The sequence below is a fragment of the Megalops cyprinoides genome, chromosome 10 (genome assembly GCF_013368585.1).
Source record: "Megalops cyprinoides isolate fMegCyp1 chromosome 10, fMegCyp1.pri, whole genome shotgun sequence".
NCBI classification, from domain to species: domain Eukaryota; kingdom Metazoa; phylum Chordata; class Actinopteri; order Elopiformes; family Megalopidae; genus Megalops; species Megalops cyprinoides.
In genome coordinates, this window is record NC_050592.1 from 17788146 (window position 1) to 17812217 (window position 24072).

General features: G+C 42.9%; 1 protein-coding gene across 1 annotated transcript in view; it reads left to right on the forward strand.

The window, feature by feature from the left end:
• Positions 1-24072, forward strand: part of fhod3b (formin homology 2 domain containing 3b) — a 179264-nt gene that overhangs the window by 21583 nt on the left and 133609 nt on the right. Inside the window, exon 3 of the mRNA XM_036538550.1 lies at positions 5878-5942. Coding sequence (XP_036394443.1) covers positions 5878-5942 — 65 coding nt within the window. The remainder of the gene's footprint in view (positions 1-5877; positions 5943-24072) is intronic.

Here is a 24072-nt window from a genome sequence, read left to right on the forward strand (position 1 = left end):
GCAACAAAAGCTATCCCGTCTGGTCTGAACTGACAGAACGTCTACTGTGGCACAAGTCACAGAAAATTTTAATGATGGTTACAGGAGGAATGTGTCACAACACACAGTGCATTGCACCCTGCTGTGTATGGGGCTGCGTAGCCACAGACCAGTCAGAGTGCCCATGATGACCCCTGTCCACCATCGAAAGTGCCTACAATGGCCACACGAGCATCAGAACTGGACCTTTGAGCAGTGGAAGAAGGTCACCTGGTCCGATGAGTCACGTTTTCTTTTAGATCACATGGATGGCCGTGTACGTGTGCGCCGTTTACCTGGGGAACTGATGGCACCAGGATGCATTGTGGGAAGACGACAAGCCGGTGGAGGGAGTGTGATGCTCTGGGCAATGTTCTGCTGGGAAACTTTGGGTCGTGCCATTCATGTGGATGTCAATTTGACACGTGCCACCTACCTAAACATCGTTGCAGACCAGGTACACCCCTTCATGGCAATGGTATTCCCTGATGGCAGTGGCCTCTTTCAGCAGGATAATGCGCCCTGCCTCACTGCACACATTGTTCGGGAATGGTTTGAGGAACATGATGAAGGGTTCAAGGTGTTGCTCTGGCCTCCAAATTCTCCAGATCTCAATCCGATTGAGCATCTGTGAGATGTGCTGGACGGACAAGTCCAATCTACGGCAGCTCCATCTCGCAACTTACAGGACTTGATGGATCTGCTGCTAATATTTTGGTGCCAGATACCACAGGACACCTTCAGGGGTCTTGTAGAGTCCAGGCCTCTGCGGGTCGGCACTGTTTTGGCAGCACACGGAGGACCAACAGCATATTAGGCAGGTGGTCATAATGTTTTGGCTCATCACTGTATGATAATTAGTATTAAAATGTCATTTGCAATCACAGACTGTAAGCTAATGTAATCACATGGTAAAAGCTACTTCTGTCTTCCAAAACAAACCAGATTCAGGCACCTTTTCTGAAGAAAATGCTTGGAGATTTGTTTTCTTTGGCTTTATTTCTTATTTTCCATAATGCACAAGGGAAGTGAAGATAGATGTTTTGGCATTAAACCATCTTCAGTATGCTATGTACTGTACATATGCAATGCTGAAGGTGGCTGTCTTCACTTCCCCTGAGCATTGTGAAGATAAAAAATGAAAAGGAATAAGTCTCTGGAATTGTTTACTTTGGAAAAGGAATGTGAATCTGATTGTTCTTTTTTTGCATTTACCTCCAATGGAATAAAGAACTCACTTGCAGAGCAGCACGGTGACCCCTTTGTCCTCAATCAGACTTGGCCAGGATGGAAGCCACAGAAGGACTCCCTCTTAGAGCGTGAGGCTTCTTTACTGTGGGCACTTAACCACAGACACCTCTCCCCATGTTTACTTTATCCTCATTCGTAATTAACACTCGAGAGAAATTGTTGTAATGAATGATAAACAACCGTGTGGATTAAGTGCACCCAATGTGCAACCGCAATAAGTACATGTAAATGAGAGCAATAAGTAATGTATTACAAGCGCTGCACTGAGTTTAAATATGGATGTTTTGCCTGGATTCAGAGCCAAGAGATTGGTGATAGCGGTAATCAGAGCTGAAGATACCTCAAGATGATAATACAATGATCCAACTACATCAGCCTTATACGTAACATTTTGAATTGTACGGTATATGTTAAGCATTTCTATAATGACCTTCGCACAGATATGTTTAGCTTCACAAAAATTATAGTTGTATACTTTATACAATTAGGTCAGAAACATTTGTATGCCAAACCCTGATCAAACCCTTTTCTGATGAATTCCTTCATCCTTTGGACTTGCCACTAATAAATTGCACCCTGTATTTGCACATTTGATGGGGTTCCTTTCTGTGAGTGTACGTTGCATTGTGAGATTAGGCGTTCCCTGTTGGTGTGATGTATAATCAGAACAGTGAAGTGTTTGTGGTTGTGTGTTATAGATCATAAACCAGTCTTGGCTGATGGAGCATGTGGTATTAATGGGTGGATCAGAAAGGCAGACACAGCTGGAAAATGATGCTGTAGGCATAGGTGGTGCTTGGATATGATTGGTCCCTACTGTCAGATCCCTCTACCTGGATGCAGGGTGTGATGGGGGAGAATGTGCAAGTATAAGGTGTGTGTAGACGTGTCTGCATGCAGGTTTATGTGTGTGTGTGTGTGTGTGTGTGTGTGTGTGTGCGCGCACGTGCGTGTATGTGTGTGTATATGTGCATGCTTGTGTGTGTTCGTCCATGTGTTCATATATAAATTGAAAACTAATGAGTCAAAATTGCTCTGTGGGAGAATTTTTTGTCAATGATTAACAAGAATATGGGCCAGTGTTGGTATGTGCTTAGCCCAGGATTCAAGACCCAGGAGGTGCACATTATCAACCCCCCATGTTGATACCCCATGTGTGGGGTATCAACAACTGGGGAATGCTCAGGCAAATAAAGTCTCCAAGTGTGTCTGGCACCAGTGCGCTCTCCGTGGAGCTAGTGCAGGGGGTAAGTTTAGCGTTTGGGTGGTGTGCAGGTATAACAGTGTACACATGGGGTTGTGTAGTTAAGGAAGGGGGGGGGTGGTACAGTAGTTATTTGCTTATACCACAGACACAATTACCCTCTGTCCAGTGCACTGTGTGCTTGTTTGTGAGGAATGTTGGGGAATTGTGGAGGGGACATCACTTAGCTGACAGTTGATTTAAATTGCGAGCATGAACAGTATGATCTCCATTTCACATTAGTTCATGCATGCAAGTATACACTTACTTGACATTTTCAAAGCAATGCTAATCTGTTCTTCATCTCAGATCAGTGAGGAAGGCTGGTTTCTCCAAAGCAAGCGAATGCTGTGCTGAGCTGTTATTTTCTGCATTGCATAAACACATGGTATCGTCGGGCTCTTCCCCCCCTTTGCCGCAAACACGAGTCGGATTTCGAGTGCTAAGGAGCAGGAATCCTATTGCATAAATGTGTGTGCGTGTGCGTGGCTGTGTCTGTGATTCCTCTTGCAGATTTGTCTACATGAGACCTGGAAAATCAGATGCTGCCAGAAAGGTGAAGCCGCAGTCTGGAGGCATTTAAGGATAGGGTTGTGTGTCTGAGGGGTTTAACAGCAGGTCTGATTGTCCAAGATGACATGCAATGACAGGCTTACAATTTTTATTCTGCATCTTATGCTGTACCACCTATGAACAGCTGGGCATATGCAGTGGCCTTCGTGTTTTTCATAACCCTGACTAAATAGAAACAAAAATGACATGAAAGAAAAAATTTGCAATGGCTTTCATTTAGTATGGTGTGGTGTAGGGGTTAAGGACCTGAATTTTTTGCCAAAAGGCTGCTCCACTGTAGTAGAGTAAGATAGCCTGTCTTGCATCAGCAAACATCCAGCTGTGTAAATGAATGATTTGTATAGTTGTAAGCAATTTAAGTGACACTGGATAGCGGCTACTGCTAAAAGAGTGAAGTAAATGAGAGAGAATGGGGATCGAGGACTGCCTCATCACAGAGCGAGAGAAGAGGCCATCCTGGCAAACTTGTGCGGTGCAGCCAAAGTCAGGGAACATCTCTCTGCTTAACCCTGGGATGAAATCCAAGCTCAGGGCCACATCCTATTCATGGGTCGCAGGCCTCCCACAGCCACAAAGCGCTGTCACCTGGTGCAACAAATAAGTGTCTCTGCCTTTTTTTTGATCTGGTCCTGCATCACGACAAGGCAGCGCGGTCCCAGCCAAGTGCACGAACGCATGCACATTCCGCGGCCTTCCTCCGCACCAGGATATCGATCACATGTGACTGTTTAGGCTCGGGTCACGGCCTGTGTCAGGGATAGGGTTGCAGGTTAATTATATAACGCATCCAGTTACTGATTCATTTCAACGGCGAAGGGATTTAGTTCCGCGCCTCTGTCACTTCTTTTTACTCTGAAGGGGAGTTTGACGGCGTTGGTTCTGTATCTTTTCATTATGATGTATTTAAGAAATAAATGCTGGGGTTGTGCCGCTGGCGGTATGCCTCGCCCGCACGCCGGCTCCGTGTCTCACTTTGTTCAGACACGACGAGGGCTGTTGGCTCGCGGTCCGCATAGAGTAATGTTACCCATGCAGATCACATTCACCAGGCCTGCAGTTTTCGAACACTCCTGCCCTCGCCGGGTCCGAGGTAGAGCTGTCAATCGATTGTCTCTGACAGCAGCATTCCGCTTCCGGCAACAGTCCCGTTCAGGCATTCCGCCAGGTAGATTAGAACGTCAACATCAAACTTCCATTCCGCTGCGGACACAATGGAGTATGTGTCTGTTGGATTCGGTAGCCGGTGAATGAAACCACAATAGCCTCCGTTTAGCCACGGTGTCAAGCCTTGTGTGTAGGGGTTGTGCTGTTCAGAGTGAGTGTGTGTGCTCAACGTGAGGGCCTTATCTGTCTCTGTGGTCTCTGGTGTTGTGTCTGCGCTGACTAGCCGCCCCTCTCTCCTCTCCCCGTCCGATCATTATCGCCGCCAGCCAAATGTGGGTCCTGCTGTGGGCTGCGCCCCGTGACCAAAACACTCCCGTCACCCGGGGGCTTTGAGGTGTTGCGACTTTCACCAGGAAGCCGTATCCGTGTTTCCCAGACCCTCGCCTTGCACGGATCAGGGGAGGGCCAGTGACCTGCACCGGAGATGTTGCTCCAGCTGCCTTTGTGCGAGGGAGCTGACCTGTGTACCCTCACTTCCCCTTCACTTGGTCACCCAAGACAGGGCTGGTTTTAATGAGCAGAGCAGAGATGTGAAGATGCATGTTCAGCCTCCTCTCCAGCATGGAGTAACTCTCATAGACACTAGAAAGGGTGCCTAGAAGAGCTCTCCAAGTCATCAGTATTTTAACATGCATTTGTTCAGGTACATGGGATATCTCACTGGAACTTCAAATCTGCTTTGGATTTCTTGGAAAAAATAAAGAAGCATATGAAGATTAACCTCACTAAGGTCTAAACTAAACACTATTCCTGGGTTTTATTTACACACTGAAGCACAGTTCTCACGGCAGTATTGGGAAGGAGATCTGACTGAGGCTCATACTCAGGTGCCTATGTGTTTGAATCCTGATGCACACACTGATTGATGTTTTACCCCAGGGTAATGTATTCAGCTAGAATATCACCAGTCTAAATCTCACCATATCAGTGAGTAGCAGTGGATATAAACACTATTCCTCTGGATGAGGGAGTCTGTTGATAGAGCTTTTTTCCCAGCATACCTCTCTCCATGCCAACTGTGTCACCAGGAGTACCTGTTGGAGCTTGCCTCTGCCACAGAGCCAGTGATCCAAAGGCACAGAGGCCTACTCAAATCAGATCCACCAGGGAGAAACATTCTCTTTGCATTTATCTGTCTGTATCCATTGCTCTCCTCTCCATCAGCCCATCAGCGAGCAGAGGAGGGAAGAACAATAGAACCTGCATCAGCATGGGGTCTGGGCCAGGGAGTGTTCACTCTGTCCTTTTTACTCCATATTCAGAAAATCCTATTGCTGTGTGCACCACAGGGGTGCCTATTTCTTAGCAAAAGGCTGCATGTCTTTCCATAATGTATGTCTGTGTCATGAATGTCATTGTGTAATTCATGCAATCTTGAGCCTATTGTGCTTTCCTGTTATTTAAATGCTTAATAGAGGTTTTTAGAGTAAGTTCCAGTTCCAGGGTGTTTTTTTAACATCTAAAGAATTCTGTGACCCTTTTGTAAACCTTGAATTTTACGGTACAGGTACAGCACTTTGCTCAAGGGGTTGTTAAAACAAAAAGTCATTTTTCCTAACCATCTCATCTCATCCCACCCCCTCCCCCTTCCTCTCTCTCCCCCCTTTCTCTTTCTCTCTCATTTGTAGGAGAGGGAAGAAACACAGCATTGTCCTGCGTACTCAGTTGTCTGTTAGAGTCCACGCCTGCATTGGTGAGTTCAGTGACGCTGTCTTCTCTCGCTCTTTGGCCGAACGTGTCTCCAAAGTGTGGGAAAAAAAGCCAGTTTGCTTAATCAGATGCTTGCTGTGTCATTGTGTCCTCCCATTGCCAACTGTGTTGCAAGAACTTATTGCCAGCAGTTTTGTGTGACCTCAAAATGCACTCACAAACACTCACTCACAAACATATACGGACAGTACAAAGCACAAAGCACATCACTTGTATAGGTCAACAGAAAAGTAAGCGGCTGGTTGGGTTTGTGCCTGATTATCGCTGGAATCTTTGAAAACAATTAAAAATAGTTTTTGTTTTTGGTGCAGTATAGTATGTGTGAAGTGTATCCCCATGCATAAGTCCTGCCAATTCTTCATTGCCTCCACATGCTTTGTGAATTTGAAATAATGAAACTTTTTGAAAGTTGGGTGGGAATGCAGAGAGGCTGTCATGTGGGTAATTTAGAGCCCTGTTTGCCTCTCCCCAACTCTGTTTTACGAGCTTGTTTAAATGTGGCCCACAATTGATTTGTCAATCAATAAAAACACAGCCTGTGACAAGTGAAGAGAGGTGCCAGAACGGTGGCATGCACACGCACACACACATACACATACACACACACGCATACACTCGCATGCACGTGCTTTCACCCACAGTCACACATATGCAGATGCACACACACAAACATATGCATACAGTCACATATGCACATACACACATGCATACACATAAACACACACACACACATGCAGACATATGCACATGCATTCACGAACACTCTCATGTATGTGCACGCACACACACAAATACATGTGCAAACAGTACACATACACACAACCATTCACGCACACACATGAATACATTGATGTACACATGCATGCACACTCATTCATGCACACATTTATGCATGTGCACACACAGACAAAATGCGCACACAGAAGCATATGGTTTACACACACACACACACACACACACACACACACACACACAAACACACATCAATGACACCAATACTGTGTGTGTGTAGGCTAGACTCACTAACGTAGCACTGGTTTGGTTCATGGTTTTTTATTGGTTGATTTGAGTTTCAGTTGGTGAATATAGAGAGTGCTCTCTGTGATGTGAACAAGCACAGAGCAGTGATGATTCACTGGAGCAGCTGTGACTAATATTTGACAGCATCTGTAGTTTTCAACTGAAAAAAGTATTTATCTAACCTTTTTAATGTTGCTATTTTACTTAGTTTTGGCCCTGGAGGTTAGTACTGTATCTACACATGCTGGTATAGGAAGTCAAGGGATATATGAAAGTGCCTCGATGAACTGAAAATAAATCAACACAGGTCAAGGCCCAGGCTCACTGTAACCGCTGAAGAGCTTTGTAATTTAAGAACAAAACTAAGCAAGGGCTACAGATTAAAGTTTTATTGACAGAAGATCATCACAAGTTTGGTGGCCACTGCAATGAATGGAAGGAAATTTAAATAGTGTAAAATCTGGTTAATTTGATTGAATGCTCTCCTGGGTCTTGCTGCTTTGAATGCGAGCCATGATGTCTGGTTGTTTTATCCTCCTTGCACTTATTTCCTTATGTTAAAAGTCTGCTGTTGCTTTTCTGCTTCAAGGGGATGAGCAATTTGTTGAAGAGCTGTTTTCATGTAGCTCAATGATCTGCAGAGAACCTGTCTGCTGTGCACTTCTGTGAAATTTTTCATTGTGGGTGCTGAATGGTGCCGGGAAAGAAGAGTGAACACGCTTGCTCTTAGTGTGTGTATATGTGTGTGTGTGTGTGTGTGTGTGTGTGTGCATGTTTGGGTATACATATGTGTGTTTGTCATTTTGTCTTGTCTCAGACTATATTTGTATTATTCCAGCATCCATTGTCTTGACCACATTGCAAACAAACTGCTTTCATTCAGCATATTTCAGGCTTAAAAAATATAATGCTGCCAGCTTTTTCCACAAGCATCATCAACTGGACCATTTAATGCTTTCATCTGAATTCAGAGAAAATCTTAGTTGTAAATAATTAATTCGGTGACAGGTCTCAAACCCACCTCAAGAAGTTTTGGAATTGGACTTTGGAAATAAGGTAGTTGTTGGTTGAAGTCCCTCCTGTTATATTCTTGACAGAGATAGCCCAAATTGCTTCATTTAATATATTGAATAAATCCATCTGCATGAGGTAATATGTCAGATGGAAGCTCCACTGTAAAAGTCCCTAGTTAAGTGTCTGTTAAATTAAACAGTAATGTAGATAATGTAATGTGTAGTTCTGTGGCTCTGCAGACTGCATGGAGTCTGGGTGATGTGGTGGTAACAGAAAAATATAAGACAGTAACACACCCCCCTTCCCTGAATGTACAGAGAGACATGTGCGGAGTGTTAGCAGTTTCACCAGAAGTGCAGACCAATCTGAGTGAAATTTAACGGGTGCCTGGAGGAAAGAGGCGGGGTTCCAGAATGGAGAGACGTGTTAACACACCCGCTTATGTGTGTATGTGTGTGTGTGTGTGTGTGTGTGTGTGTGGGCGCGCGTGCATTTGCTTGTTAGTGCGAATGTGTGTGTTAAGTGTTTTATCAGACAAGCCTGCAGTTGGGGCATAGTGTGTAAAGTTGGTCTGGAGTCAGGCCCAGGTCTCAAAACACAGCTAAGTATGGCCCAAACCCAAACCTGACACACTGACCTCAGATCAGTTTCAGATTTTCCAGCTTTGGGAAACAAGACATGTCATATTTTTTGCCAGTAATTTTGGCCATCCCTCAGGACTGAAAAAGAAAGCCTTTTGGAGATTAGCAGGTGACAGCAGTTTCGTTTGTATTCCACCTCATGAGTAATGTAGGTTGAACGGTGGCTCTGCGGGGTGGTGTAGAACCTTACTGTAGTATAGAGTACAGGAAAGCATATGTGGCTAAGAGAGGCTATCTGTAGGCCTGCAGAGTTCTCCTACAGGAGGAGAAAACAGCTTGTATGCTGTTAAAGCCATTAAGTCCTGAGTTCTCAGGCTTTTAATTTCTTCTTTTTCTGTCACTGTTATTCCCTTGTATTCCCCTGGTAAGTTGCCTGAGGAGACTAAATTCACTGTAAGAGATAACCAAGACACAGTCAGCTGCTCAGCTGTCCTTCCTCTTTCATCACTGTTAGTCATTTATTCATGTATACCACCTCATGGCACTATTCTCTTCTGCATTTTGCCAGCAATGTTCATTTAAGTTTAGTCTGCTTGGACGCCGGTGTTTGAATAAAGATTGCCTTGTGTCATGTGATATCAGAATGGCGTTAAAAAAAAAGACTGTTTAACAACAGTGGTACTGCATGTGCTGTCACACTGTGTCTAAACTCCAGTGCACTGCAGCAACAGTTCCTTGCTGAAATGCTGAGCATCCAGCAGAGAGGCCCGTGTCCCATCACAGAGGACATGCAGGTTATGTGCTACTCTGTGACTCACGTGCCATTTGCCTGCTGACTAGCCCAGGCTGAAGCACTGAGTCTGACTCCTGCGTTGCTGAGCCCCGCCCAGGGCCAAACATCCCTCTGCAGGGACAGACACCTTGCTTAGTCTGTCATCTGAGAAGTAGGTTATCATAGTCATTTCAAAGTGTCAGAGGATAGTGTAAATATGCCAGTGCACACACTGTATCTTACAGTACAATGTGAATTATGGACTCACTTTTTTCCCAATCTTTACAGAGAATGGAACACTATGGTATTACTATTATACATGGTCATGCTGCAGGCTGGTTGTCACGTTGTCTTTCTCCCCCCTGTCCTTCAATCTCAACTTCTGTTTCCCTCTCTGCCTCCCTGCTTCTCTTTCATTGCTCCTCTCACCCCACACTCATTCCTCTCTCCCTTTCCTTTCTCTCTCTCTCTCTCTTTTTCCTCCCTATCTTCCCCGCCCTCTCCTAAGGTCTCCTTCCAGGCATGGTCAGCATTCTCTGTTACAGTGATAGCAGTGCTATTTCTGGATACTGGCTTGTTGGCCTGATCTGAGACCTGAGATCTGAGATGTGAGAGAGTCGTGGGTGGAGATGGGCTCCTTTGAGGGGGGGATAGAGAGAGGAAACTCCCACACTGGTGCCCTGGCTGGGTTAAGGCTTAGCAGGCCCGGGGGGGCAGGAGACAGATGAGCTGCTCTAAGTGGATGATGACCCTCTCCCTAAGATGACAGCCACCTGTCGCCCCTCTCTGGGTCCTGAGTGAGTGACAGTCAGTGTGTGTGAGTGGCCAGAGTGGTCAGTGTCCAATACTGTCCTCTTCACACTAATGCTTTCTGACTGAGAGATTTTAATCCGTATTCCACACTCAGCCTGCCATTGAAAAAGCACACTTGAGGGAGAGGACACAAGCATAAGTCTCTTTATGCTTTAGTGCAGGGAGAACAATTTAAACTATTTATAGTAAGTAGCAGAAACTGAGCCATGTAAATAAGGATAATCTGTACTCCATGACATTTTGTGCATCTGGGTGGAAGAGTTGCTGTCAAATTTTAACACCCAAGTGGATTGTGAACACGGTATTCAAAGGAGAAATAAGTATAGCAGAAATGCAATCAACAAATTTTAAAATTTGAGAAATTTACTGTAGTCAGATAAGACCAGGGTAACAGGAGGAACTGTTTTCATCAACATTTCTGGAGCCCATTTTGAAGGAAGTAAAAATGAGGCTTATTATCTGTGTTGCCTCTACCCAGTTCACATATGCACAAGTGCCTCTGAACCTGTCATTATAAACACAACAGAGATGCTTTACTGACCAGGTATTGTGCCTCCTTTACTCTGAGTGGGAATCTGGCATGAATTCTAAAATGTCTGACTTTGGTTTCCTGCAATTAAACTTTTCTAATTGTACAGAGTAACAAGACACCTCCTGTTCCATCCACAACATGCCACAGGAAAGCTGGATGGACAAGTTGTTATGAGGACAAAAACTTCCTGCTCTTAAATATTTAATTAAGTTTCAAGAGCCTCCCATTTCTAATGGAGATTTACTTAAAAGAGGCAATGCATTCAAGGCCCTTACAGAGCTGTGTGAACATCATCAGTGTCTATTTCATTTAACAGTCAAAAATGTGCCGTCAAGTAAGGAAAACCTCTAAAATTATAATTGCCTTGGGATGTAATTTCCTCCCTTTGACATATTTTTGCTGCATGCTACCTGATTAATTCCTTATCAGTCTGCTTTTTACCTTGGTGTGAATGCCTTTTAATACTTATCTTAAGTGAAGGGAGAGGATGCTAGTCATAACTCTGATGTTTCCTCCTGCGTATCCTGAATGCTTCCTCGAGTCTGAACTGACATATGGAGGCTAATCCTGGCTACTTAGTTAAAAATGAAGAAGTCGTTAGCAGGTACCACGGCCCCTGTCATGCTAATCCGTTTAAGGGACTGCACGCCACTACCCCACACTGGATCTGATCTTGTGCAGCTGCATAGAGCCAGTGGTCTCTTCTGTGTTAAGAAGAAAGGAGGATCAAGAGAGACTGCAACAAATAAATCAACAGACAGGCGTACTTCTAAAGCCCTGGTAGACAGGCGGAAGCCCAGAGGCATCCACAAGAAGACCTTGTGACACAGACAGTAAGATAAATGCCGTGAGGGGAAAGAGGATAGACACAGAAGGAAGTATGCAGCAAAGTGACAAATTACTGAAATTTAATGTCTCAAGAAGACAGACGGTCCGGTCGAGATATGAAAACTTTTTGCCATTAATATAGTGGTTGTTTTTAAATACAGTAAGTGGACACTGTAAAAGATTTTCTTCCAGGATGGTGACTCCCTTCACACAAACATCATTAATAAGAGGGGTGAGGTTCAGGGCTGAGGAGCTGACCTGACCAGAAGTCGTAAGAGCGGTGCTGATTCACGTTACCCCATCTTCTAAACACGTTTGATCTGGGTTTAAAAAGGATGCCGCTGTGAACGGGTGGGAATAAATCCAGCTGTTTAACATCACTGTGCTGGTGTTTATACGCTGTATGTATATTCCAGCAAGCCCCATAAACAAGACTGATGAGCTGGTTAAAGTCCTATATGTAATCACTCTCATTTCAAACACGTCAAGCAGGGAACCTCAGTGCTGTATTTTCGGGAAGGTTTCGCTGTGCGTGCTGCATATAGTGCCGCTTCGGCTTTCCGTGCCACAGCAGAAAAACACTCATCTTCATCAGATGTGGTCCTTTGCAAAGTTCTGAGGCCCACTGTTACTTCAGCATGTCATAAACTTAATCTTTTTTTTCAACTGTAGAGGACCAAATCTAGCCACCTTAAACATAGCTGTTAGTAGACACGAACATATAGGCAAACAACTGGTCCACTGCAGGGAGAGTGGGAAGCAATAGAATTGAAGCTTGTGAAGGAGATTAAGGAGGGGTAAAAATCTTTAGCAAGAGAGTTAATGGTTTGCTAAATAGTGTTGTGCAGTCCCAGCTTGACACTGTGATTCGTTGTAATCAGGGAGTTTGCGAGTTTCGGCTGCGCAGTGTCAAAAAGAGGCCAAGACGGCGATTAATCTTAGCAAGCGGGAAGTGTGGTCCCATTACCCACAAAACCTGTTTACTGCTGTTAGCCTCCAGAACAAATGACCTACAATCAATTTGGAGCATGAAAAATAAATATGAGGTAATCTGCTGTTTAAACAAAGTGAGTGCTCCATTGTTCACGGCGCCCTATAAAAGCAGGCCGAGGAGCCGTGGAGAAGAGTTCTCCCATCAGACTTGTGTGCATTCATTACTGTGTCCTGTGGCCTCCCTGGACCTCTGCAATTACCAGAGCCAGTGCTGCCATTTGCAGTCCTACAGATTTTGAGAACTGAGCTGTGGTCATGAACCCATTATGGGAACATAAACTTAGAGAGAGAAAAAAAAAAAACACTTACTCAGAAGGGTGCTCTCTGTCTTAGATTTAAATAAACTCTGTTGCTTCTGATCAGCATTATCATGCAACAATAAAATGAAGCCAACAGAAAATACAATGGAATTTAAATAGTATTCCTGTAGTCTTCCTTCAGAGTGGACAGACTGTCAGCTGTGCGTTCCTTCCATCCTCTGTACTTCAGTGCCCAGGGGGATCTGGTTGACAATTGTAGGTTCCAGTGCAGTCCATTTTGGTGTGTTAAGGACGGACCTTCTGTCTCTGACCACACCCCACATGAATATTCATGAAAAGATAACAAATCAGAACACTTTTAATTTCAGCAATGGCTGAATTTACGTTATAATGGTCACATGGTAAGTGCCTTATAATAGCGTACAGTGTTTTTTTTATAAATGGAATAGATATATGGATGATAAATGATTTCTGCACAGTAAAAAGTGCTGTTTTATTAAAGTAGCCATGCGGTTGACATAATTTTTTTCTAGCATTGTCCTGTGGGAAAGTGGACTTTCTGGTCTTATCTTCCAAGGAGTGCTTGCAGTGTGCTCTTCGTGTGTGCTTGGTGTGTCCAAGGAGGTTTATAGAAAACTCTGGAAATTTATTCCTTGCTAGTGACAGATAAAAAAGCCTATAAAAGTCCTTGGTGTGTTCAAAAACTTTCCCTGGTGTGTGTTTTCAAATACTGTAGCTACTTATTGAAAAAATAAAGTGAACTTCAAATTTCAATTTTCTTAATGCAGTTCCAATTAGTTATGTACATTTCATATAATAATTGATAATAAGATACCATTTTTCAGAGATCACCCCTAGGCATCCTGTAAGTAATCCATAAAATCCAATTTGAGTTTTGAGCATAATTCTCACTGATTGAGAGAAACAATTGCAATAGCAAGGCATAATTATCCATGTTTCTCTCATGCACCCAGCTGCATATTTTTCAAAATACTGAATATAATTTATCAATATATCCTATGCTGTAATGATGAATAATGCTGATGACATTTTCTGTCTCAGTTCATTTGACTTACGACTTACCCTGGTTCTCTCCAAACAAACAATCCCCTAACCTGCAATTAAGAGCTTTTCCTGCTCTATGCCTGCTGGGAAAAAACCAATTTGTTTAGAAAAAGACAGAGTCATGATATTTTGTGGATATCATATTTAAAACTATTAGCAAATGGCACAAAAATCGCAGAATTAGAATCACATTTAAGCCAAACCAGGACATTTTAAGTGGTGTTGTCTTTGTTTTGTCTCTGCCTGCAATGCCTTTGAGGAATGAGCGCTTTGATTGCTCTTTGTTTTTGACAGTAACCTACCCCTTAATGCAAAAAACTGCTGTTGTTGTCGAAATTTGTCCCATGGAGAGTAAGTGAAAATTCTGGGGTGACTTCCTGGAAACAGATGGAAGCTCAACTGAACTTTAATTGAATCAGCTCTACTTACTCTGCACATACAATGTGCAATTTTTTTATTGTTGTGGTTGATTTAAATGTGTTAAGTCAGCATTAAAACATGTAACTACTATCCCCAGCTAGCTCTTCTCTCAGCATTTGGGCCAGCACGCAATAGCAGAGCTACTAAAGGGATCGCAGCGTGTAGAAGGTATAGAACGTAAATTTTAAGAATGATTCGTCTGTCAGCATCTTCAAACTGATGGAAAGAATAATGACAGTGTAAATCATACATGCCAAGCTGTCAGAAGATGGTGTCTCTTTAATGAAAAGCTGGTATGGAAATCGCTCGAGGTTCTGTGTGCTTCTAGTTCAACCTTGCATGATTTACGCTTCGGTAGGAACACTGACTTGTGTCTCTGCATACTTTGTCGAATTTGTCGTTTTTGGCCTCTGGTTGACAAGTGGAAATGTCTGTCCCAAAAAAAAAAAAAAAGATACTGCGAACCATAAATTCCTAATGATTCCTTGTGTCTTTCCAGGCTGCAAACGGCGTATTAAAAAATAACTATGATATGATGTGAACTGAGAAGATTTGCACCCACTGAAAGGGGGAGTCCAAAGTAGATGTACACATCCAATTTTCAGAGTTCCTTCCTCAGACAGATGTTCATTCCATTCCTTTGCTTCCAGATAGGTTATACATTTCCTTCTCAGGACTCACGCCTGTTGAATTTACTGCTGATAAGGTCTTTGATCACCCAGTATTTCAGCTGTATGTGAAATATGTGTGCATTAGAGTGGTGCTGGCTTGGCGAGTGAACCGTTACTACAGAACACCTCCCATGAGAATTAGGAAGGAGTCATTCAGATAGCAGGGTTTGTTTTACAAATTAAAACATAGCATGTTTCTTTTCTGAACTTTTTTTCTGGATGTGTCCCATGTTAACTGCCCTGATGTCAGGTCTTCACTGATATTTACGCTCTGGTGTGTTTGCCTGTCTTGTCAGCACAATAAATAAGAATTGCAGGAGCTCCTTCAGGATCTGTCTTTCTTCCTGGCGAAAATCCGGCTTTTCCATTAGCACAGCCTGCACCTTTCCCAGGCTCCAAGAGAGACACACACACGCACGCTCTTGCACACTCACACACATATACAAGCTTGCACACACATATAAACTTGCACAAAACATTTAAAATATTTGCATTGACACCCACATGCATACATACACACACACACACACACACGCACGCACAGACATGCACACACACAGATACATATTTGTGTGTATATGAGCACACACAGATACAGACTACACACATGCTTGCATGCGTGCACATGCATACACACACATACAGCACAGGAGAATGCTGGGAAGTCACAAGGTGATGTTTTGAATTTCTTTTTTGGTTATTCTTCTTGAATCATTTTTTTCAAATCTAGAGGATCACTGATGGCATTATTCTTATTTACTTCTTACTTATATCTTATTTGTAAGAGCATCGCTCTCATTTCACAGTTAAATTTTCTTATCAGTTCAGAACATTTGTCAGTTTCCCATTGTATCCCAGATTGTCAGATACTAATTGAGGTCCAAGACTAGCCTCATGGTCCTCCAGATTGGTCTATATGCCACAACTCAATATTCTCATGTCAGCAAATGAAGTCAAATATCAACCTACGCTCCAACCTCCAGCCAGACAGAAATACAGAAGGCCTCTCCTCCCCATAATTGAAAACGTGCATGTAATGGGTCGCCCGCAGGGTACTGGGGGATCAAATCGCCCGGCCTCTCATCTCCGTCGCTCAAGTCGAAGAGCCCAAATGGGATCAGAGAGTTAAAGTCACACTGCGTTTCCAAGCCAAACATCAGTGTGCCAGAGAGGGAAACTTGCACCGAAGGGAGAAGAAAGAGGTTTCTGCTCCAAGTCTGCAGTGATAGTTTACTGGTGTGTGCCTCTGTGCGTGTGTGTGTGTATGTGTGAGAGAAAGAGGGACAGGGAGTGAGAGAGAGAGAGAGAGAGAGAGAGAGAGAGAGAGAGGCTGTGTCTGATGCAGTACAGTAAATGGCACCAAAGACTGTTCTCAGAAAACAAGTTTTCCTCTCAATTATTCATTCATGTAAGTATTGTAATGAAATCTACTTGTACTTTTCTTAGGGAAAAAAAGACTTGTGTTTTAAAACTGAACTCTAGGGAAACTGTTTTTTGGTTGTACAGTGCCAAGCACACAACAGGCGTTAATGGCCCAACCTAACACTTTCCCTAGGTTTTTTTCCTGATAGAACTACTCCAGGTGTTTTTTTAATTAAAAAATGGTCTGTTGAGAAGTGGTTACTAACATTTTATCCCATAATGTAAAATGTTATTGCAGAAAATAGAAATAATATATTGACTCAAAACCTTCATGGATCTATTTTGTATTTTTATTTGTAAGTGGTAAGCAGGCATAAATCAGATTCCCGTGTATTTTTGGCAACTTTTTACTCTTGAAAAGGGGCTGGAGAGCCAAAACACCGACCGGCAGAAATCCAGATACTGTCATTCACTGTTTGCCAATTTAAAGAATGTTACCAAAGATAGTTTTGGGGAGATAAGATGCTTTATTCATACTTCAGCAAACCTTAATTGTAAGTATTACTGATATTTTTTCCTTTTGTTCTGAGTAACATTTCAGACTGTAGTGGTTGTGTGCCATTGTAATTAATTATTTTTACTTTTGTTGTTACCGTTATAAGTATTTATTTATTTTCTTAGTTGGAGTTTAGAGTTTTCCATAGAGTAAGCACTGTATAACATACATAGCACTTACATACTACTTATGTATGTGCTATAATTACTCAGTTACAATGTAACTGTAAAATAAAATGTGATATTTTTCAGTAGTGGCTTTCAACCACAACTGAATAAGTCCCTATGTATAATGTAATCAGATATTTTCATGTGGTTAGCTTGTCAATGAAATATTTACTACTGTTATGATCTAGCTATCCATTTCCCTAAAACACTCAAAACACAGCTTACTAAGAGAAGGGGACTGAAAGCAGCATTTAATGCATATTTGGCACCCTTTGCCCTTAATTAGACAAAGGGGCCTCTGCTCTCACTGTCCTTGTTTGAAAGGCTGCAAACCCCCTGCTGCTCCAGACCGAATGGAAACATCAGTTGGAAACCCGGTTGTTTTCTCACTCAATACAGTTCGAGTCAATCTCCATGATTGATCCCTCCTGGCTGCCTGAGCTTCAGTGAACTTTGTCAGCCATTCTTTATATGGGTGGATCAATTTATACAACCACACTGTTATTTACCAAACTGGAACAACAGAGCACTGGCTATGCTGTCTAGCCTGTTCTGACGGAATGTGTTTCTATTTGCTCGCAAATAACATTACAAAATATCAATCACTGTGCTCATTATTTGTTTTAAAATTTTGTGACATCCAAAAGTAGCTGCCAAAATTACCTCATTGCTTCTGTCTATAGGCCTGCTACATAAGGGGTCATCAACACATATACAATCAAAGTCTAACAAAAAAGGCACTGATAGATCTAACCCCACACAAATACGTACACATACACACAGGCACACATCCATACACTATACTCGCACACTCATACAAACACTTGCAAATGCTCACAAATATATTCAGAAATGGGTACATGTGCAAAAGAGTGGATAAAACCCATATTCATTGTTCAATATGCGCTCTCACATTTACTCATACACACATGCATAAGTGAACATACATACACATGCACACCAGCATACACACACAGCTACACATGCAGGCACACGCGCTTACACACTCATACATGCCGACATAAACACACACGCACACAGCCACCTAGACCATTTATTAGCAGTCATCTGTTTCCCATTGTAACCCCTCCCCCTTTCTCTCTCCACTCCTGCGAAGAAAAGAGAGGAATAGCTCTCCATGCTGATCAGCGCAGGTATTTTTAGCTCAGTTTGTACATAGGAGGATGGGGGGTAGTGACAGAGGGCTGCAGTAACCTGACTCCGCCTGCTCAGCTGACACCCCCACCAGCCTAGCACCAGTGTGTGTATGTGTGTGTGTGTGTGTTGGGGGTCTTTGATACTTTACTCCCCCTCAGCAGACCAGTTGCGCCCAGCCTATAGATTACAGTCAGCCACCGCGGCTCTATGCCACATTGATGATGTGGTGCCCTGGTGAGCAGCCCCCCCACTGAGTCAGTTCTGAATCTGGAATGGCTTTCAGTTTGTCTGCAGGAGGTGGACTGCTGCTCCTCAGAGCCTAATTGTTGCCTGTCACTGCACTGCTAAGAGACAGTGTTTACATACAGCGTTTATGGGCCCCAAACCACCACCGACACGTAGGTTTCAAAAATGATATTTGGAGTAGTGCTTTGTGACTGTTTATAAATTCATCTGTAGTCTCATTGAACTTGATGTGCTCAAGAATAACCAGCAGAGGACCAGACTCTGTCTTTTTTTACCTGATCCAAACACTTTTTTTTTCTTTTTATATATTTTTTCTCTTTTTCTAAAGTGTGACAAGACGATTAAAAAGTTTTTTGTCATTATATGTAACATGTCACATGCAGTTCACTGCTGGACTCAATCATCATGTGTCCTTAACTTTAACCTCCAAATAGATGCAAATGTTTCTTTTCATTCATTTTGGTGGTCACTCAAGCTGTGTTTGTGTTGAAGTAATGCTTGCATTTAATTGTAAGTCAAGGCTTCGGACAAATATTGATTGAATCCATGGGTCACTGCTTAGATTTCACAGGTATATGTATTTTACAGTGTTCTTGGTTTGTTTGTTTGTTAGTTTTCTTTTATGGTGGCAGAGATGAAAAAAATCTAAGGGTTTCATATCAAGCAACTTCCTTGGAAGTTTGGTTGTCATTTTCGAAACCCTAAAAGGCATGCATTTAGGGTCACTCTATTTTCAGACACTCCCCTAGTCCCGGTACACCTAGTTTAGCACAAAACTCTAATTCACCTGCTAATTACATTCAGAGTCCTGATAGAGCCCCATTACCCAAGGGTTTAGTTATCACGTGATTGGCTTTGTTGAGTATGGTCCACACATTCAGGACCCTAAAGCAGTGGTGGGTGATGTCATATTCCCATATCACGTGATGAGACAGTTCTGGTCACGGAATAGGGGAGCTGTTGGAATAAAGGGGGAGTTTCTGGTACAGATCTCTCTCGTTTGACAGGGTCTCTCAGACTGGTGTGAATTGTTGCAAAAACCAAAAATCCTTGTAAAAAGGACACAGGTGTGGACAAACACAGAACAGCTGGCCTGCCCCTTGAGGGAAACAACCTTAAAAAAAAGTCATCGGGTGTCGCTGATGTTGTTGTTTCCAAGCCCTGCACCTTTTTAGGGTCTGGTGGGCTGCAGCTTTATGTTTATTTTGGATCTCTGCAAGAGGAGAAAAAAAAGGCTGGTTTGAATTTCATGGCTGCCTCATTCGTCTGTTCTCCTGTGTGTCCTGAAGAAGCCTCATGGCAACACTGATCACGCCACTGAATGCTGTGGAGAGCCATAGTTTAGGAGAGTGAATGCCTCAAGAGACAGAAACTTTGACAGGATTTGTGCTTGCCAGTATCAAAGGAGTGCTGGCTGACAAGCCATTTTTTGATTGCATCAGTTCTATAGTCATGCAATATACGGTTCAGCAATATGGTGTCAAAGGTAGGCATAGAATTATGAAGACCTACTCTTTCCAGTGTGACTTTTTTCCTCCAAGGTTCATAGACTTGTCAGTGTTCCTGCTGTTTCCCTTTGTGACAGTGCTGGTTTAAAGATTTAAAGCCTGAATGAAAGATCAAATATTACTCATGCAAGGGGCTGACTCCCTGCCTCATTGCTGGGATAAAAATATGCATTTCATAGTCAGTGGTGTTTTTCACCTGGTCACTTGCTATGTGATAATCTCAGTGCTACATGAGCTTCCTCCTTGGTTTGGTTTCTTTTGCATCATTTGATGATTTCTGTTTTACAAATGTATAAATCCCTTTGCACTACTTATGGACCAATCTGTGGATCTGCCCCAAAGTCACTTGAGCTATGTACTGAGGTATGGACAGATGGGTATAGTTAAGAGGCCTTGGTGAACTGTGGGTAGCCTTGGCAAGCAACGCCTACAGTGTGCACAGTAGCACAAGATCTGTGTGACCTCTCTGACCCCAGCGCACTGTCCCCCCAAATTCTCCCCACTGGACGTATGCCAGGTCCCAGTGCGCCTTTCTGAATTCCGCAGCCAGCACTCCCCTTCCCCCCAGCCTCCCGCTGGTCCTCTCTCTGGCCTGCTTTGATGCCAGGACCTCCGAGTTTTTGCATCTCCAGTTAGTTTCATTCCCTCTGTCAGTTCAGTGAATTTGTGTGTGAATTATGACCGCTGCACACAGTCCTACTGCCACATATTTTATTATCTCAGAAAGCCCATAATGAAAAGAGGTGGTGGGTTTTGTTTCTCATGGCCTTTTGTTTAAACAATGCTCTGGCCTTTTGTCATAGCGAATGCCTTCAAACCCAGGCCAGGCACACCCATATGCTCTTACATATGTGAGGCACTGTTTGTAGTACACTAATCCTTTTCTGCTGTTCATATGAGTGGAATAGAACATTGGAGATGTAGAGATGTAACCATTTCACTGACCTCCTCAGAAAGGCCTCATGGCTGGTGGGCAATTTTAATAGGGTTGAAGCTAACATTCAACATGGTTTGATCAACTGATTGGTTTGTTGTAAATAAAACAATTCACCTTAGAGAATTTTCCATCACTGTGCTATGCACAACCCAATGTTAATGCATATTAATTATTGGTGGTTACACTGTAATCCATTACTGTTTGTAGATTGTTAAAATGCACCAAGGACAGCTCTGTGGAAAAGTTCTATGAACAAGTATCAGTATCGGTGTATCATGCCGGAGCAATGTGAAGTTTGCTGGTAAAAAGACCTGTTGTACTGTTTTTGAAAGTGAATCCCAGGGAACTTGTTTAGTCATGACCTGGTGTGAGAGTACTGTGGCTGACACCTGAGACAGTAATATCAGTATTGCTTATATCAGCAACTTTATATTTTATGCCATGCTGACTCTGTGGTACCATGAGCAAGAGAGAGAAAGAGAGATGTGTTTAATTTGACATTATCCTTGCAATGTTTGTCTGAAATGCAATTTTATTTAGCAATACAGATGTTTTTATCATGCCAACAAACAAGTAAAGCCAATTGGAATTGAATTGTCAATTATAATTGGGAGTTGCTGCAGAGTCACTACCACTGAACTCCATTTGTGATAGGGAGTGACTTAAGATTTGCTGCGCTCAGAGATATATTCAGTGAAGTAGACAGTGATGTAATAAAGAGAAAGTTAAAGCTGAAGAAAAAAATGTGAACATAGTGTTTTTCCTGAATCTAGAGTTTACACTTCCAATTACTTTGCCCATATTTCCAGAAGGCAAGAGCAGGGAAAATTGTGGGAGGTTTCTTAACTCTGAGCTGATCATAATCTCTGTTCTCTTAAACGGTCATTTTGTCATGGCATTTAGGTCTGTGGATATCCATGAGTAGCCTTTTTTCCATGAAATCAAAACCTTGCGAGGTATCCAGCCACCCCTTCAATCCAGAATTGTAGAGCATTATTATGTGGGTCAGTGTCACAGAGTAAGATCCTTTCAAAACTCCTGTCCTGGCAAATATAAAAGTGTCAAGCCTTTTAAGCTCCCCCCACCACCCACCCCCAGCCCCCGGCACAGCCCCCAGCCCAGCCCACCCACACTTTTGAAGAGGTCGGCATTGCTGTCCAAAGCAGGGGAAGATTGAGGAACCTTTGTTTTGAGTTTTTAAAAAACCCTTTGTTTTGAGTTTTCAGAGAAGGATAAGAGTGGGATCATGGATTTAAAAAGAGGAGAGACCCCCACTCTCTCTGTGAACATTAGCCAAGGACCACATTTAATCGGTCCTGGTATTAGGCTGGGAGAGGGGACCGGGTGTCAGTGGCACTGCACTGCAGGCTAACACTTTAAAAGGAGAACACTTGAAGATGCTTTGTTATTGGTAGAATAAGAGGCAGAAAAAATGAATTGATAATATAAATGTCCTCGGCAGAAGTTATCATTTTAAATTAAGGACCGAAATAGAAGAAAATAAGTCTGAACAGTTTTCAACAGGTTCTCTGTGAATACAGAAAATTTCTCTGGTAACCAGTAGTTGGTGCATCAGCCATGTTTTTGTCATTTCAGCTGAGGATATGTTCTCTTGTATTCTACTCACAGGGTGCCTATTTTACAGTGAGCCCGAGGTCATAGAGGAGCTAAACCATAGAGAGTGAAGAGAGTTGGAATCTCTTTAATCTCCGCTAACAAAAGGGCCCGCAAGTCTTTAATCTGTTCTTTTGTGAATATCTACACAGTGTTAAGACATCATCACACGAGCGCTGCTCTTACATCTTAGTCAACAGTAGGAAAGAACTGCTTCACTGATTTGCTTCTAGGTTCACACTGTGTTGCTGTCTGTAGATGCTCCCGAGCAGAGACCCTCGCAAACACATCATCAGATGGTGCCCTCTTCCCCTTCCATGCAACCACTCTGTTCCTCCTATGGAAATAAAGAAGCTCTATAGGCACACACACACACACACACTACTCAAAGCAGACACCGGAATACTCAGCAGCCAGTGAGATCCAGGCCAAGTTATTCATCAGCTCTGGAGTGTAGGCAGTCATACAGGAGCTAGCAATGTGTTACCCAAGTGCCCTTCCTCTTTTTTAACACAAAAGTCCAATATCCCTGGACTTTCATGAAACATTTATCATCGTACTTGACAGAAATTAAGGATGTTCTCAAACTGCAAGCATATTTGTTATCAGCGTTGTGTTCTTCATTACAGGAAAAGCAGCTGAGAGGTGCTAACAGTAAATCACAGCCCTCAATGTACTTAGCCCTACATGTATTACACTGTATCTTGCTGGTAGAGAGTCTGTACGTGCTCATGTGCACAGACATGGTTTCAGCCAGGATGAATGGATTATTCCCTGTGTTTCAGTTTTTGACCTGGTGTTCAGGTGTAAATTGTTTGTGTGTGTGTGTGTGTGTGTGTGTGTGTGTGTGTGTAGGGGGATTGAGGTATCTTTCTGCAGAAGTAGAACAGTAAGATGATTACTTCTAGGTGTTGGTGGCAGGAGCGAGGAACAGAAGTGCTATCAGAGGTCTGTTTGTTGTTTTAGTTGATTTGCCCATGTCACTGTTTGTTTCTGGCCAATGGTAGCTTTCCTCCTGCCCTGTTGGTCCACAGACCAACCCACAGACTCTCTCTCTCACATACACATGCACACATATACACATATTTAATAATAATAATAATATGACGTTATTGTCCACAAATGTGGAAATTTGTCTTTGGCTCCACAGGTAGTTGTTAAAAATACAGACACAATAAATACAATAAAACACAGTTAATAAATAGTACACATACACGAAACAGACAGCAGTATAAATAAATATGGATTCCATATGAGTGGCCTGTTGTGAGTTAAGCAATGTTATTGCACTTGGTATGAATGATTTTTTGTAGATATTCTTAGTTGCTGTTGCGGCTCTGTAACGTCTTCCTGAGGCCAGTTTAATGAATTCTTTGAACAGGGGATGTGTACTATCAGACACGATTTGTCGGGCTTTTTGTCTCATCTGTGTTTCACAAGTGTGTCCCAATTGCTTCTGGTCTCTCCCAATAATTTTACTAGCCATGCTTACTATTCTTGCAAGTCTGTTTCTGTTCTTAGCCCCAAGATTCCCATACCATGTATGCATATTAAAGGTCAATACACTTTCCACAAGGCTTCTGTACAGAGTCTCTA